Source organism: Vulpes lagopus, chromosome X (assembly GCF_018345385.1).
Source record: "Vulpes lagopus strain Blue_001 chromosome X, ASM1834538v1, whole genome shotgun sequence".
Lineage (NCBI taxonomy): Eukaryota > Metazoa > Chordata > Mammalia > Carnivora > Canidae > Vulpes > Vulpes lagopus.
The window spans coordinates 80449880-80465596 of NC_054848.1; the positions used below are offsets into that span (position 1 = coordinate 80449880).

Consider the following 15717-nt stretch of genomic DNA (forward strand, 5'->3'; position numbering starts at 1 on the left):
TGTGGTATTCTTACCAAAAACATATAATTTCAGTCTAAAACAGGAAATTATCAGACAAACCCTAATTAGGGACATTCTACAAAATAACTGCAATAAATAATAAATGCAATGTGGGATACTGGATTTGAACCTGGATCCAAAAAAAAAAAAAAAAGAAATTAGTGGGACAAATGGAAAACAAATAAAGTCTGTAAACTAATTATACTGTATTGATATTATTTTCCTGCTTTTTGATAATTATATTATGGTTATATAAAGTGTTAACATTAGGAGAGGCTTTGGTGAAGGATATATGGTAACTCTTGCTATCTTTGTGATTTTTCTATATATCTCAATTTTTTTGTCATTTATGTTTCTATAACTTATTTACCCATTTTTATTGCATTATTGACTTTTTTACATTAAGAAAATTATATATTATTATATAATAAGGAAATTAGCTCCTTGTGCATGGCAAATTATTTTCTAGTTTGTCTTTTGACTTTTTTATGGTGGGTTTATATGTGTATGTATATATAGATGTTTTTAACCGATGATTTCTCCTGACCTGTGTGCAGAAAATAAGGAAGAGTAGCTAAGTGACTTTAAGTCTTCCATGTAATCAAAAGACCATAGAATAGAAACAGTACTTTATGAAAATGACTTTACAAAACTTGTTCTTCTCTCCATCAAAAATTATATTTATTTAAAAATTCACATATAGTAAAATTAATCCTTTCTTGAATATAATTTGTTTTGACAAATGCATACAGTCAACTATAATCAAGATACAGAAACTTTCCATTATTAAAACAAATTCCTTGTGCTACCATTTTGTAATCAGTCTGCCATTTTTAACCCCTGACATCCACTGATTTGTTCTCTGTTCCTATAGTTTTGCCTTTTCCATGACGTCATATAAATGGAATCGAACAGTAAGTAGCCTTTTGAGTTTGGCTTCTTTTACTTAACAAAATGCATTTGAGATTCATCTAAGTTGTTGCATGTATTGCAGTTCATCACAGTTTTTATTGCTGAGTAGGATTCCATTATATGGCTATCCCACAGTTTGTTTATGCACCAGTTGAGGGAGATCCTCCATTTTTATTTTCCTCTATTGTTAGTGATCTGCAGGTCTAGCAAAGGGAAGAGGTGAGATTTTCCATTCAACAGGAGTAAGTTTCTTCTGAAAAGTCCAGCTTAGAAGTATGTCCTTGGGTAACATGTGCAAGAGGTTATACCAGGATAACTTACTTCTTCCCCTTACACTATACTTAAAATTGAAGAGTTAATATTAAGTGAGCAGTATATCAAAGGAATAGGAGTTTGTCCTGAGTATAGTTAGATGATATCCTCAGAGCAGGCCTGACAAATATTCTGGAAGCCAAGTCATTTGTAGAGTATCAAAATTCTTTTTAATTAAAAAAAAACTGAAAAAGTAAAAATCACCCCAAATAACACGACTTTAAAAATTTTATAAAGCAGAAGTCTCCTTTCAGCCTATGTAATCCCACTTCTAAAAGGTTTACAATTTGGTACATATATTTCCCAGCTTTTTCCTAAATTTATTCAGAAATACCTATATACACGTGTATCATACATATACAAATGTTTTTGTTTATAAAATGCATTCATATTATATCATTTCTTACTTTGTAAATAAATACAAAATTCTGCATACCATACAGATCAGAATGTATTCATAGATATACCCCATTATTTTAATGGATGTATAATATTCCACGAAATGAATGTGTCATAATTTATTTATTCATTTACCTATTGATGGACAGTTGGGTTGTATCCAATTTCTTTTTTTGGTGACTTTGAGATATAATTCATATACATACAATTCACCTATTTAAGGTACACAATTCATTATTTATAGTATATTCATAGAGTTGTACAATTATCACCATAATCAATTTTAGAACACTTTAATCAACCTCTAAAGAAACCTCATACAATTCTGCTATTACCCCAGCCCTGAGCAACCACTAATTCACTGTCTCTATATATTTACCAATTCTAGACACTTCATATATATGGAATCATATAATTATATAGTCTTTTGTAACTGGCTTTTTTTATTTAGCATGCTTTCAGGGTTCTTCCATGTTTGTAGTATATTATTAGAAGTGCTCCTTCTTCTCCTTTTTGGAAGAGTATGTAAAGAATTTGTATTAATTCTTTAATGTTTTCTAGAATTTATCTGAGAAGCCATTTGAGCTTAAGCTTTTTCTTGTGGGCATTTTGAAAAATTATTAATTAATCTCTATGCTTATTATAGACCTTTATGGATTGTTTTCCATTGGTTTCAGCAGTTTGTGTGTTTCTAGGAATTTTTCTATTTCATCTAAGTTATCTAATTTATTGATAATATAAATGTGCATAGTTTTCCTTCATACTTTTTTATTTCTAAAAGGGTGGTAGTAATGTTCCCTCCTTCACTTCTGATTCCAGTAATTTGAGTCTTCTTTTTTTCCTGGTCAATCTAACAAAAGGTTTGTCACTTTTGTTGATATTTTTTATAGAACCAACTATTAGCTTCATTGACATTCTCTATTGTTGTTATATTCTCTGTCATTTATTTATCTAATCTTTTTAATTTATTTCCTTCTCCTTGCTCTAAGTTTAGTTTGCTCTTCTTTTCCCAGTGTCTTAGGCATAAGACATATTGATATGTGATCTTTCTTGTTAAATATAAGGCATTTGTATTTATAAATTTCTTTCCAAGCACTGCTTTCGGTGCATCCAACATTTTGGTATGTTGTGTCTTTTCATTCATCCCAGGAGATTTCCTAATTTCCCTTGTGATTTTTTATTTGACCCATTGGGCATGTAATAGTGTGTCTAATTCACGTTTATAAGTTCCTCAACTTTCTGTTATTGATTTCTTTTTTTAAAATTTTTATTTATTTATGATAGTCACACAGAGAGAGAGAGAGAGAGGCAGAGACACAAGCAGAGGGAGAAGCAGGCTCCATGCACCGGAAGCCCGACGTGGGATTCGATCCCGGGTCTCCAGGATCACGCCCTGGGCCAAAGGCAGGCGCCAAACCGCTGCGCCACCCAGGGATCCTTGTTATTGATTTCTAACTCTATTCCATGAAATCAGAAAACATGATTTCAGTCCACTTAAATTTACTGAAATTTTTTTTATGTTCTATGGCATGATCTAACCTGGAGATATTTCATGTGCCCTTGAGAGGAATGTGTGAATCTGTTTGTGCTGGGTTAAGTGTTTTATAAATCACTTTAAGGTCTAGTTCATTATGGCACTGTTCAAGTCTTTTATTTCCTTGTTTATCATCTAATCGTTCTATTATTGAAAATGGGCTGAATACCCCAACTCTTATTGTAGACTTGTGTGTATTTCTCCCTTCGTTTAGTTCAGTTTTTGATTCATGTATTTTGGTGCTCTGTTGTTAGGTATATATATATAATTTTGCTCTTTCTGATGGGTTGACTCTTTTATCATTATGTCAGTTTATATGTCTAATGATATTTTTTGTTTTATTTTTATTTTTTTTATATTTTTTGTTTTAAAGTCTATTTTATCTGATATTAATATAGCCACTCCAGTTTTCTTACAGTTGCCATTTGCCTGATATTTCTTTCTATTCTTTTACCTTCAAACTGTTTGTATCTTTGAATATAAAGTATGCCTCTAACAGATAGCATAGAGGTGAATCTTGTTTGTTTTTCCCAGTTTGATCCATTTTCTCAGTTTAATCCATTCATATTTATTGTTATTATTAATACAGGTGGACTTAAGACTGCCATTTTAGTGTTTGTTTCCTGTATGTCTCTGGGTTTGTTTGTTTTTGTCTTTCTCTATTCATCCTTTTGCATTGAATATTTTCTAATGAAAAATTTCTTTAATAATATTTTCACTATATATTTTCAGTTAGTTTCATAGTGGTTGCTCTAGGGTTTACCATACAAATCTTAACTGAATTGGCTTCAGACATATAAACTAAATTCCAATTATATGAACACCTTATTCCTATATGAACCTATTTCTCTCTCCACTTTTTTGTAGTATTGTTATACATATTACTTCTACACATTAACCCAACAATACACTGTTACAATTATTACTTGATATAATTTTATGCCTTTTAAAGAAGCTCAAAGAAGAAAGAAGAGCAAATAAATATTTGATACTTTTATATATTAATTTTGTTTCCCATTTCTTGCTTTCACTTGTTCCTATAGATTTGAGTTACCATCTGGAGTCATTTCTATAGTCCAATACAGCTTTGCTTCCAGCCATCTCCTATGTACTATGATTAGCAAACAAACTGCATTTTATATATTATAAATCCAATAATGCAACTATGTACATATTGCTTTATAAAACTGCTTTTTAAATTATTAAGAGAAGGAAAAATGCATTAGACAGTCTTTTCTAATTATGTAATTACTTTTACCTGTGTTGCTTCCCTATGTGTAGATTTAAATTATTATCTGAGGTCACTTCTTTCTTACTGAAGAATTTACATTAATATTCCTATTAGGTCTGTCAGCAACAAAAGTTTATGACTATGTGGGAAAGCTTGTATCTTATCTTCATTTTTAAAAACACAGCTTTATTGGATGTAGGATTCTATATTGACAGTTGTTTTCTTTGAGCACTTTGAATGTGTTATTACACTGCCACCTCCATTGTTTCTGATGAGAAGTCAGCTGTTAATCTGATTGGGGTTCTCTTGTAAGTGATGCTTCATTTTTCTCCTGTCACTTTCAAGAGTTTCCCTTTGTCTTTGAGTTTTATGTTTTTCATTTTTGTTATGATGTATCTGTGGATTTCTTCTTTATCCTACTGGGGGTTTGTTGAAATTCTTGAATGTGCAGGTAATGTTTCTCATCAAATATAGAACATTTACATCCATTATTTATTGGAATATTTTTTCTGCTTCTTTCTTTCTCTTCTCTTTTTCTGGTCTTCTCATTACAAGTATGTTGGAGTACTTAATGGTCCCACTCTGTGTTCAACTTTCTTCATTTTTTTTCTTCCTGTTCTTCAGCCAAAATAATATCCTCTCACTTAATACTTACACCCCAATGAGGTAAGTAGTATTGTTATCCTCATTTTATAGAAAACTGAGGCTCAGATTAAGCGATTTGCCAAGGTCACAAAGTGGTAAGTGTGGTGTGAAGTTCACACAGATCTGATTCCAAAGTTTGTACTACTTCCTCTATATCATACTTTCTTTCTATTCTACAGCAACTACAAACGAACAACTGATGGATTTGGGAATGAGTGGCTCTCTTCTAGAGAATGCTTTCTTCCCACCCTCCTTTAGTATTGATTGCTAGTATGTTCGTCTTCTAAAATTAATATATCTAATATATTATATACTCATTCAATGTTTATTGCTTTGAATTCAATGATTACTCAATGGAAGCTAGCTTAAATGACTATGAGAACATCAACATTTTGGCCTAAATGCTTTCATTAGAAAAATATATAGCTTTTTGAAGACACTGATAACTTTATGGGGAAGCACTCATTAACTATGTGGACTGACTTATGAAAATACATATTGTCACTGATGATAGTTCTCATTCAACAGCATTTGTTGATGTTTAGGCCTGGGGTCTTGGTCATTTATTTACTAGATGGATATAATTAGGGATAAATGAGCTCTAGTAAATAAATATTTCAACATTAGTTTTTTAGTTCTGCATATAGGAGGCAATCTTGGAAATAATGTTATCTTCAGAGACAAATATTTAAGACCCCAGATAAATTATAAAGACTTAAAAAATCCTTAGAAATAATCCTTTGTAATTTATCCTGAGAAAATGATACTCTTTGTACCCTATACTTCATACTTTGCATATGTCTGTCCTATATAGTCTTTGATTATAAAAAATGTTTTCTACCAATTCATTCTGAAACTGAGAGGGATTATCTTAGATTTTTCTCTCCCCCTGTTAGTTTCTCTTCTTCAAATCCAAACAAATTGTTATCTATACACAAATCCTAGATCCAAGATTCTGATGCAAGAAAGACCTCCTGTGACTCACCATCTATGTATCTTTTAGCTACCACTGATTTCTGGGGTGTTATCTGTAGTAGACGATATGAGAGAAGTAGCCTGGAGATCTGACCGTTGCTTTCTGTTCCTTCCAAATTCTATCACCAATATTTTCCCACGTAGTTTATATCCATTTACTAGATGTAGTGCTTGCCATGCTATCTCCTTATCTAAAAGAGAAAGAAGAAAACATCAATTTACATAGGGCTTAATAATTCTATTCCAAGTCTAGTTTATGTTGTTTTGCCTTGGAGTTAAATATAGGCTATAATGCTACATAGTTATTTAATTTTATTATCTTTTCCATAATCTCAAATTTGTATAACTCAGCAAGGTTAAGAATAATAACAATAAAACTTAAAATGGATGTTTGAGAGTGTCTCCTAATTCAAAAATAAGGGTAAAGAAACAAGAATATAGACAGTGTGTCAAAGAAAGTTAAGCTATGACTAATAAGATATGAACCTCTATCTTAGATAACAGATTACAGGTATTGTGATAATAAAATCATTTTCAAAATGGATGACATGAATAAAAGATGTTTTCATGGTACTGAGGACATTTTGTTACTTTTTTCTTTTGATGGCAGAGTGGGAGCCCTCCTTGGGATAAATAAGTTTAAGAATTCTTATAGGCATATGGATGCCTGAGGTGTAAGAGTATACAATGTATAGCAGGAGTTTTCAATTTATGGGTCTCAGAGCCTAGATGTAAAAAAATTTGGAAGTGGAATCATTGCCCAGAGTATGTGAAATCATAGGTAGACAAGCAATGTCTTTAGATTAAACCAATTTATGTCTCACATATGTATACACTACCAATTTTCAAATGTTATACTGCTGTTCTTAGTAAAACAACTGTCTACTTTAAAGTACTTAGTTTATAAAACCTTTTTATTATATATTTTTTTCAATTAGTGGATCATATTAGCTTGAGGTCAATGAAATATATTTTAAGTTTAAAAAGGGCCCTTATCCCTGATAAGATTGAAAATCACTAGTATGGAAGATCCACAAACCTTCAACATGATAGGAAAGATGATATAAGAATGTATGAAAAAAGTGGAGGGGAGTTTGGTACTGCTTATGTGTAAAAGCACTTGCCTATATGTAGATTACTAGGCCGTTTATCAGTAATGATAGATTAGGGATAATGAAAGCTATATCTCCTACCCAGCTTCCAAAAAAAGAGATAGTCTGGTCTGTTATAGAAAATGGATTTCTTAGATTATTGTTCTCTTTTAATTAGGATACTGAAGTTATGTATTAAGAAGAAACAATAGTTAAAAGAATTTATTATCATCCACTAGTTAATTATGAATTACTAGTGAATCAGCATATTCACTTATATGGTCTCATTGTCCCAAAGGAATAGGGCATAAGGCAAGTATAAGTATTCTGACCAGAATACCAATATATTAGTAAGTAATACAATTATAACTTGAACTGGAAATACTGTCATCAGCAAAGGGAAGGTAAATTTTGATAGAGAGAAGGAAGTGTCAAGATTGGGCACAAGTGAGGACAATGGGATAAAGTGGCCAAACATGCACTGTCAATGGAAAAGAGGAAGCATAGAAGGGAGGATAGAGGAACACTGAAAACATATTTTCCTTACTTCTCTTTCTTTCCTCACATGTGCTTGTTCAAGCACATGCTTTTCATGTGCTATGGAGAAATCAAAGGGCTAGATCTAAATTAGAGAAGGTATATATAAATAGTCTCCAATAAACTGATGCTACAATTAATTGTCCAGATGAAGCTACTTACTGGGAAAGGTGATAAAAGCCTGCCCCCTCATTCGCCCAGTCATGATTCGGAACTGAATTGGCGGTCCTTTTTTCTCCTGGAACCGGGCGAACAATGAGACAAGATCTCTTTCAGTCACCCGAGGGCTAAGGTTCTTCAGGTATAACACCTAAAGGTATAAACCGAGGATCAACAGAAATATCACATAAGGGAGGTAAGGCAACTATTTCACTTTGGTTAAATTTGTTTCAGAAAAAGATGGCAGATTGAATATAGGCATCTAATTTCACTCCCTCCAGAAAACTCTAAAACTATAGGGGCATTAAAAAAAAAATACAAACCCACAAGATCAGAAAGAACAAGGAAAGGAGGCAATAGCAGCAATATTCTGGAAGCTGAAAAATAATTAGATAAATGTACTCAAGAAAGCTGAATCTTAAACCAGCAATGGGGAAAGCCAGGAATCAACCCAATGTACACCTAAGAATCCTCAAACAATTTAGGAACTGAAAGCTTCAGGTACCTTAAGCAATGAATGTAAAGGAATAAGGTGGCTAGATTGAAAGTTGTTTAAAAGCCACCTAGATTTTGAAATATCCTCCCCTGAAATTAGCTATTTAGTAACGATCAATCCCAATTCTGGTGAATACCAGTGGTTCATTTTCTGAATATGGGGAATGCCAGACACAGATAAGGGTGTAAATACTATATCTGAATATAAGGAGATTAAGATAAATAAGACACACTAAATATGATTAGCTCTAAGAGAAAAGATTTTTTAAAAAAATACTGATTTGGCATTGGGAATTTCTTCAACAAATGAACCAGCCAGATGGCTTTAACATGAAGCTAAAAGTCAACATGGCCCACTCATGTGCCGAGAACTTCCAATCTGCTTTTTGGCCATTACTCATAAATATAGGCACAGAATACCAGGTATCTGAGGAAAGCCTCTTATGTTAAAGAGAGAACAGAACAAACAGAAATGAAAGCAAATGAAAAAAACAGACCATCAAGGTGAAGAAAACTTCAAAAAAAACCGTCACTAATACTCTCAGAAAAATGAGACAATATTCTATTAAGAATGGAATACTAGAAAAATAAGAACATTCAAGAAAACAAAGAACCCTCCGATGCTATTAAACTTATGTTCTTATCAGCTTAAGATAGACTGTTATGTTTTAAGTAAGCCCCATTGTAGCCCCAAGGAAAATACCTATGTAAGATAAACAAAAGAAAGTAAGAAAGGAAAAATCACATCACTACAAAAAAATCAACGAAACAAAAGGAAATATTAGGAGAGGAAAAGAGGGACAAAGGAGCTACAAGACAGAAAACAAATAATAAATGGTGATAGTAAGTCCCTCCCTATCAATAATTATATCACATCTAAGTATTTTAAATTCTCTAGTCAAAGACACAGAGTGTCTGAGTGAATAAAAAATCAAGATCCAACTATAGCTGTCTACAAGAAACTGACTTTATATTTTAAGGCTACATATAAGCTAAAAATGAAAGGATAGAGAAAGATATTCCATGCAAATGATAACCAAAAGAAAGCATGGGTGACCATGCTTTTATCAAGGAAAATAGATTTTAAGTCAAAACTGTCAAAAGAGACAAAAATGGACATTATATAATGACACAAGGGTCAATTCACTGAGAAGATATAACAACTATACATATGCATGCAACGTCAGAGCATCTAAATATATGAAGCAAACACTGAGAGAACTGAAAGGAAAAACAGCAACACAATAATACTAGGAGATTTCAATATACTTCACTTCCAATAGCATACGGAAAACTAGAAAATTCACAAATATGTAGAAATTAAAAGTCATACTCTTGAACAACCAATGGGTGAAAGAAGAAATAACAAGGGAAGTTAGAAAATATCTTGAGGCAAATGAAAACAAAACCACAACATAACAACATTTATGGGATGCAGTGAGAGCTGGGAAGGATTTTTTTTAAGATCATTCATTCATTCATTCATTCATTCATTAGAGAGAGAGAGAGAGAGGCAGAGACACAGGCAGAGGGAGAAGCAGGCTCCATGCAGGGGGCCCCATGTGGGACTCAATCCCAGAACTCCAGGATCACGCCCTGGGCGGAAGGCAGGCGCTCAACCACTGAGCCACCCAGGCATCCCAGGAATTTTATAATAATAAATGCCTACATTAAAAAAAGATATCGGGTCTTGAGTTCAAGTTCCACCTTGGGCATTGGAGCCTACTTAAAAAAGAAGAGAAAAAGATCTTAAATAAACAACTCTACAACTTAAGGAACTAGAAAAAGGAACAAACTAAATCCAGAGTTAGTAGAAGGAAAGAAATATTAAAGCAGAAATAAAAAAGATTAGAAAAACAATAGAAGAAAAACAACTAATAGCTGTTTTTTTTAAATATCAACAAAATTGACTACTTCTAGCTAGACTGAGAAAAAAGAAGACTCAAGTAAAATTAGAAATAAATGAGATGGTACAACTGATGCCACAGAAATAAAAAGGATTGCAAGAGACTACTATGAACAACTATATGTCAATCTAGAAAGATAAATTCTTAGAAACATACAACCTACCAAGACTAAATCATGAAAAAATAGAAAATCTAAAGAGTTTTAGAAAAGCTGTGAGATTTAATCAGTAATCAAAAACCTCCCAGCAAAGGAAAGCCCAGGATCAGATGGGTTCATGAGTGAATTCTACCAAACATTTAAAGAATTACTGCCAATCCTTCTCAAACTCTTCCAAAAAACTGAAGAGGAGGAAACACTCCCAAACTAATTTTATGAGGCCAGCATTACTCTGATACCAAAAGAAAAAAAAAAAAAGGACATTATAAGGAAACTACAGGCCAATATCCCTGATGAATACAGAGGCAAAAATTCTCAACAGAAAAGTAGTAAAATGAATTCAAAAGCACATTAAAAGGATCATATACCATGACCAAGTGAATTATCTCTGGAATATAAGGATGTTTCCATGTATAAAAATTAATGTAATATACCACCTTAACAGAATAAAAGATAAAAATCACATGGTCATCTCAATAGATGTAGACAAAGCACTTGGCAAAATCCAACACACTTTAATGATAAAAATGCTTAAGAAATTAGGAATAGAAGGAATTTATTTCAACATAATATAGGCCAAATATGAAAGGCCCAGAGCTAATGTCATGCTCAACAGTGAAAAACTGAAAGCTTTCCCTCTAAGATCAGGAACAAGTCCAGGATGCCCACTCTTGTCACTTCTATTTAACCTAGTTCTGGAAGTCCTAGCCAGAGCAATTAGAAAAGAAAAAAGAAATAAAAGACATCCAAAATGGAAAGGAAGAAGTAAAATTATCTCTGTTTGTATATGACAAGATCCTATGTGTAGAAAACCCTAAAGAGTCCACAATAGCCAAACTGTGGAAGAAGCCTTGATGTCCATCAACAGATGAATGGATAAAGAAGATGTGGTATATAGGTACATATATACATACATGTATACATACAATGGAATATTACTCAGCTATTAGAAAGGACGAATACCACCATCTGCTTCTACATGGATGGAACTGGAGGGTATTATGCTGAATGAAGTAAGTCAAATGGAGAAGGACAATCATTAAATGGTTTCACTCATACAAGGAATATAAAAAACAGTGAAAGGAATTACAGAGGAAAGGAGAGAAAATGAGTGGGAAAAATTAGAGAGGGTAACAAAACATGAGAGACTCCTAATTCTGGGAAACGAACAAGGGGTAGTAAAGGGGAGGTGGGTGGGGGGATGGGGTGACTGGGTGATGGGCACTGAGGAGGGTACTTGACGGGATGAGCACTGGGTGTTGTACTATATGTTGGCAAATCAAATTTCAATCAAAAAATAAAATAAAATAAATAAGCCCTAAAGAATCCACAATTAACTATTTTAACACAGGTTAAATTAATAAATTCAGTCAAGTTGTAGGACACAAAGTCAACATACAAAACTTAGGAGCAAAAAAAAAAAATCACCAAAGTGAAAAGGCAAAACAGAGAATAGGAAAAAATATTTGCGGATCATGTATCTGAAAAAGGATTATATCTAAAATAAATGAAGCTCTTAAAATACAATAACAAAAAAACTCCATATAACATAATTTTAAAAATGAATAAAAGGCCTGCATTGTCATTTCTTCAAAAAGACATACAAGTGGCCAACAGGTATATAAAAAGATTCTCAATATCACTAATCATCAAGAAAATGCAAATCAAAACTTCAATGATATATCACTTCACACCTGCTAGGATGGCTATTAATAACAACAACAAAAACAAGTCTTGGTGAGGATATGGAGAAATTCTAACCTTTGTACACTGCTGGTTGGAATGTAAATGGGTGTAACCACTATGGAAAACAGTATGGAGCTTCCTCAAAAAATTAAAAATAGAACTAAAATAGAATCCAGGAATCCCACTTCTGAGTATATACCCAAAAGAACTGGGATCAACCTGATGCATGGATAAAGAATATGTGTATAAATACAATGGAATGTTATTTGGCCTTAAAAAAGAAGAAAATCTTGTCATTTGCTACAACAAAAACTTGGAAGACACTATGCTAAGTGAAATAAACCAAACATAGAAGAACAAATACCACATGAGAATTTGTAGAATACTAAATGGGAATTTGTATCAGGTATCTAACATAGTCAAACTCATAAAAGCAGGGTAGAATCACGTTTACCAGGAAGCTCAGAGGTGGAGTAACTGGGGAGATGTTCATCAAGTGTACACAGTTTCACTAATGCAAGATGAATAAGTCCTAAACATCTACTGTACAACAGAGCGCACATAGTTATCAATACTATATTAGATAAAATTTATTGAGGGGATCTTATGTTAAATATTATCAAAAGAAAAAAGGAGGAAGGAAGTTTCTAGAGGTGATGCTTTAAGTTTAGGGCATTGTATATGGTGATGGTTTAATGGTATACACTTATTTTCAAACTCATCAAGATGCATACATTAATATGTACAGCTTTACTGGGTGTTATATGTAAGTGATGAATCACTAAATTCTACTCTTGAAACCAACATTTCACTATATGTTAACTAAAATGTAAATAAAAAATTGGGGCGCCTGGGTGGCTCAGTTGGTTAAGCATCTGTCTTTGGCTCAATTCATGATCCCAGGGTCTCAGCAGGGATCCTGCTTCTCTCTCTCCTCCATTCATGTTCTCTGTCACTATCTCTGTCTCTAATGAATAAAAAGCTTTTAAAAAAACTGATACTAAAAAACCCAACGAAACAAAAAAAAAATGTACAGCTTTTTATAGGTCAAGGGTAAGAAACACAATGGGGAAAAAATAGTTCCTTCAGTAAATAGTGTTGGGAAAAGTTGGTATCCACATGCAAAATAATAAAACTGGACTCATTTTATATCACACGCATAAAAATCAACTCAAAATGTGTCAAAGTCCTAAACATAAGACCTGAAACTCTAAAACTCCCAGAAGAAAACTTAGGGGAAAAGCTTTATGACATTGCCTTGACAATGATTTCTTGAATATTACATCAGAAACACAGGCAGAAAAAGCAAAAATCAAGTAGAACTACATCAACTGAAGCACTGTACGGCAAAGGAAACAATCAGCAAAGTGAAAAGGTAACCTACAGAATGGCAGAAAATATTTAGAAATCATATATCTTATTAAAGGTTAATATCTAACATATACGAGGAACTCCTATAACCCAATAGCAAAAAAACAAGTAACCCAAATTTTTAAAATGGGCAAAAGACCTAAATAGACATTTCTCCAAAGAACACATGTAGGAAATAAGTTGGTAAGGATGGAGAAAAACTGGAATTCTTGTACACTGTTGGCAGAATGTCAAATGGTACAACCACTATGGAGAAAACTATAAAGGTCCCTCAAAAAATTAAAAATAGAACTACCATGGTCCAGCAACCCCACTTCCAGAGACTTATCCAAAAGAATTATGATCAGAATATCAAAGAGATAGCTGAACACATATGTTCATTGCAACACTGTTCATGATAGTCAAGAGGTGGAAATGTTCATCATGGATAAAGAAGATGTGGAATATACACACAATGGAATATTACTCAGCCAGGAAAAGGAAGTAAATCTGGTCATATGCTACAACATGGACGAATCTTGAGTGCACTATGCTAAGTGAAATAAGCCAGTAACAGAAAGACAAATACTGTAGGACTTCACTTATATGGTATCTACATTAGTCAAATTCATTGAAGCAAAAGGTAGAATGGTGGTTGTCAGGGGCTAAGGGGAGAGGGAAATGGGAAGCTGTTGTTCCATATTTATAAAATTCAGTCACATAGAATGAAAAAGTTCTAGAGATCTACTATACAGAACTGTGCTTATAGTTAACAATACTGTAATATATACTTAAAATTTGGTTAAGAGGGTAGATCTCAAGTTATGTGTTTTACTACCATAAAAAAAGATGGAGGAAAAAATCTATATATTTTAGCTGGAATAAATTATATCCTTTTTAATTTAATGGAACTTGAGAATAATTCAGACAGAAGCAGCACAAAAAAAGAGCTAGAAAATAGAGCCCACTTAAAAAACTTAACCACTGAAGCATGGATAAATGTATTAAACACTGTAATAAGCAAGAGACTCTATGTCTCAAAGACTTTAGAAGCTGGATATTTGCATATTTAGCATTTAAATATACTTCTATCTTAAAGGCAAAGGCACAGATTAACTGACTTGTGATTCACTTAAATAAATTCAGGTGATCTAGAGTTCTGGCTCTGAAATACCTAAGATAAAAGTATCGTCAAATTAAATAACCATAGAAAGGAGTATGTGAAACATACTGCAAGTTTCTCACCAAGTAGGAAAGATCCATACTAAAATTGTTCCCTTTGATATGAACACTTTTAAAAATCAAGAAGACTTCTGGTCAAGGTAGCTTGGTCATTTCTTGCTTGGATGCATCTTCTCTGTTCCAAACACACATATGCGCACGTGCACGCACAAACACACACACATCCATATACATGTGTATGTATCGATGGATATATTAACACATATATATATTCATATATATGAATATAATTGTACACACAGATGCAGCTAGGCTCAAAAACAAGATAAACATTTCTGTGAAACAGAAAAACAGATACGCCAAGTAATAACATAGGATCAAACTTCCTGGCATCCTTCTGCAATATACAGTATTATTTTGCATGTTTTGAACTTTGTATAAATAGTATTGTATTGTATTTTTTTGCAAGTATCTGTTTTAAAGTTTTAGAGACTATTTTTTAGAACATTTTTAGAATTACAGAACTGAGAAGATAGAATAGTTCCCATATACTCCATACCCAGTTTCAATTATTATTAACATCTTACATTACTATGGTGCATTTGTTAAAATGAATTAATATTGATACCTTATTATTAACCAAAGCCCATAGTTTATTTAGACTTTCTTAGTTTTTCTCTAATGTCCATTTTTTGTTCCAGGACTTCATCCAGGATACTACAGCATATTTAGTTTTCACGTGTCTTTAGGCTTTTCTTTGGTTGTGGCAGTTTCTCAGACTTTCCTTGGTTTTAGTGATCTTGATAGTTTTGAGGCATACTAGTCAAGTATTTTGTAGGATGGCCCACTACTAGATTTTTTTTTTTCTAGTGGTTAGATTGGGATTGTGGATTATGAGAAGGAAGACCAGAGAGGAAAGTGCAATTTTGATCACAACATATCAAGCATGCATAGGGTCGACACGATTAATGACTATTGATGTTGGCCTTAATTACCTAGCTCAGTGTTGTTAGGTTTCTACACTGCAATATTACTTTTTTCCTGCCTTTCCATACTGTACTCTTTAGAAAGAAGTCACTTAAGAACTCAAAACTAAGTAGTGGAAAGTTATGTTCCCCTAGTTTGAGGTGGAGCATCTATATAAA

At 32.8% G+C, this 15717-nt stretch overlaps 1 protein-coding gene across 4 annotated transcripts in view; it reads right to left on the bottom strand.

Annotated features, from left to right (window-relative positions):
* Positions 1 to 659: 659 nt before the first annotated feature.
* Positions 660 to 15717, bottom strand: part of RBM41 (RNA binding motif protein 41) — a 63368-nt gene continuing 48310 nt past the window's right edge. For all 4 annotated transcript variants that reach the window (XM_041741131.1, XM_041741129.1, XM_041741132.1 and 1 more), the window contains 2 exons: positions 7799 to 7946; positions 660 to 6199 (listed from right to left, as the gene is read on the bottom strand). In XM_041741131.1, the coding sequence (XP_041597065.1) occupies positions 6033 to 6199; positions 7799 to 7946 (315 nt within the window). In that variant the 3' untranslated portion in view covers positions 660 to 6032. The remainder of the gene's footprint in view (positions 6200 to 7798; positions 7947 to 15717) is intronic.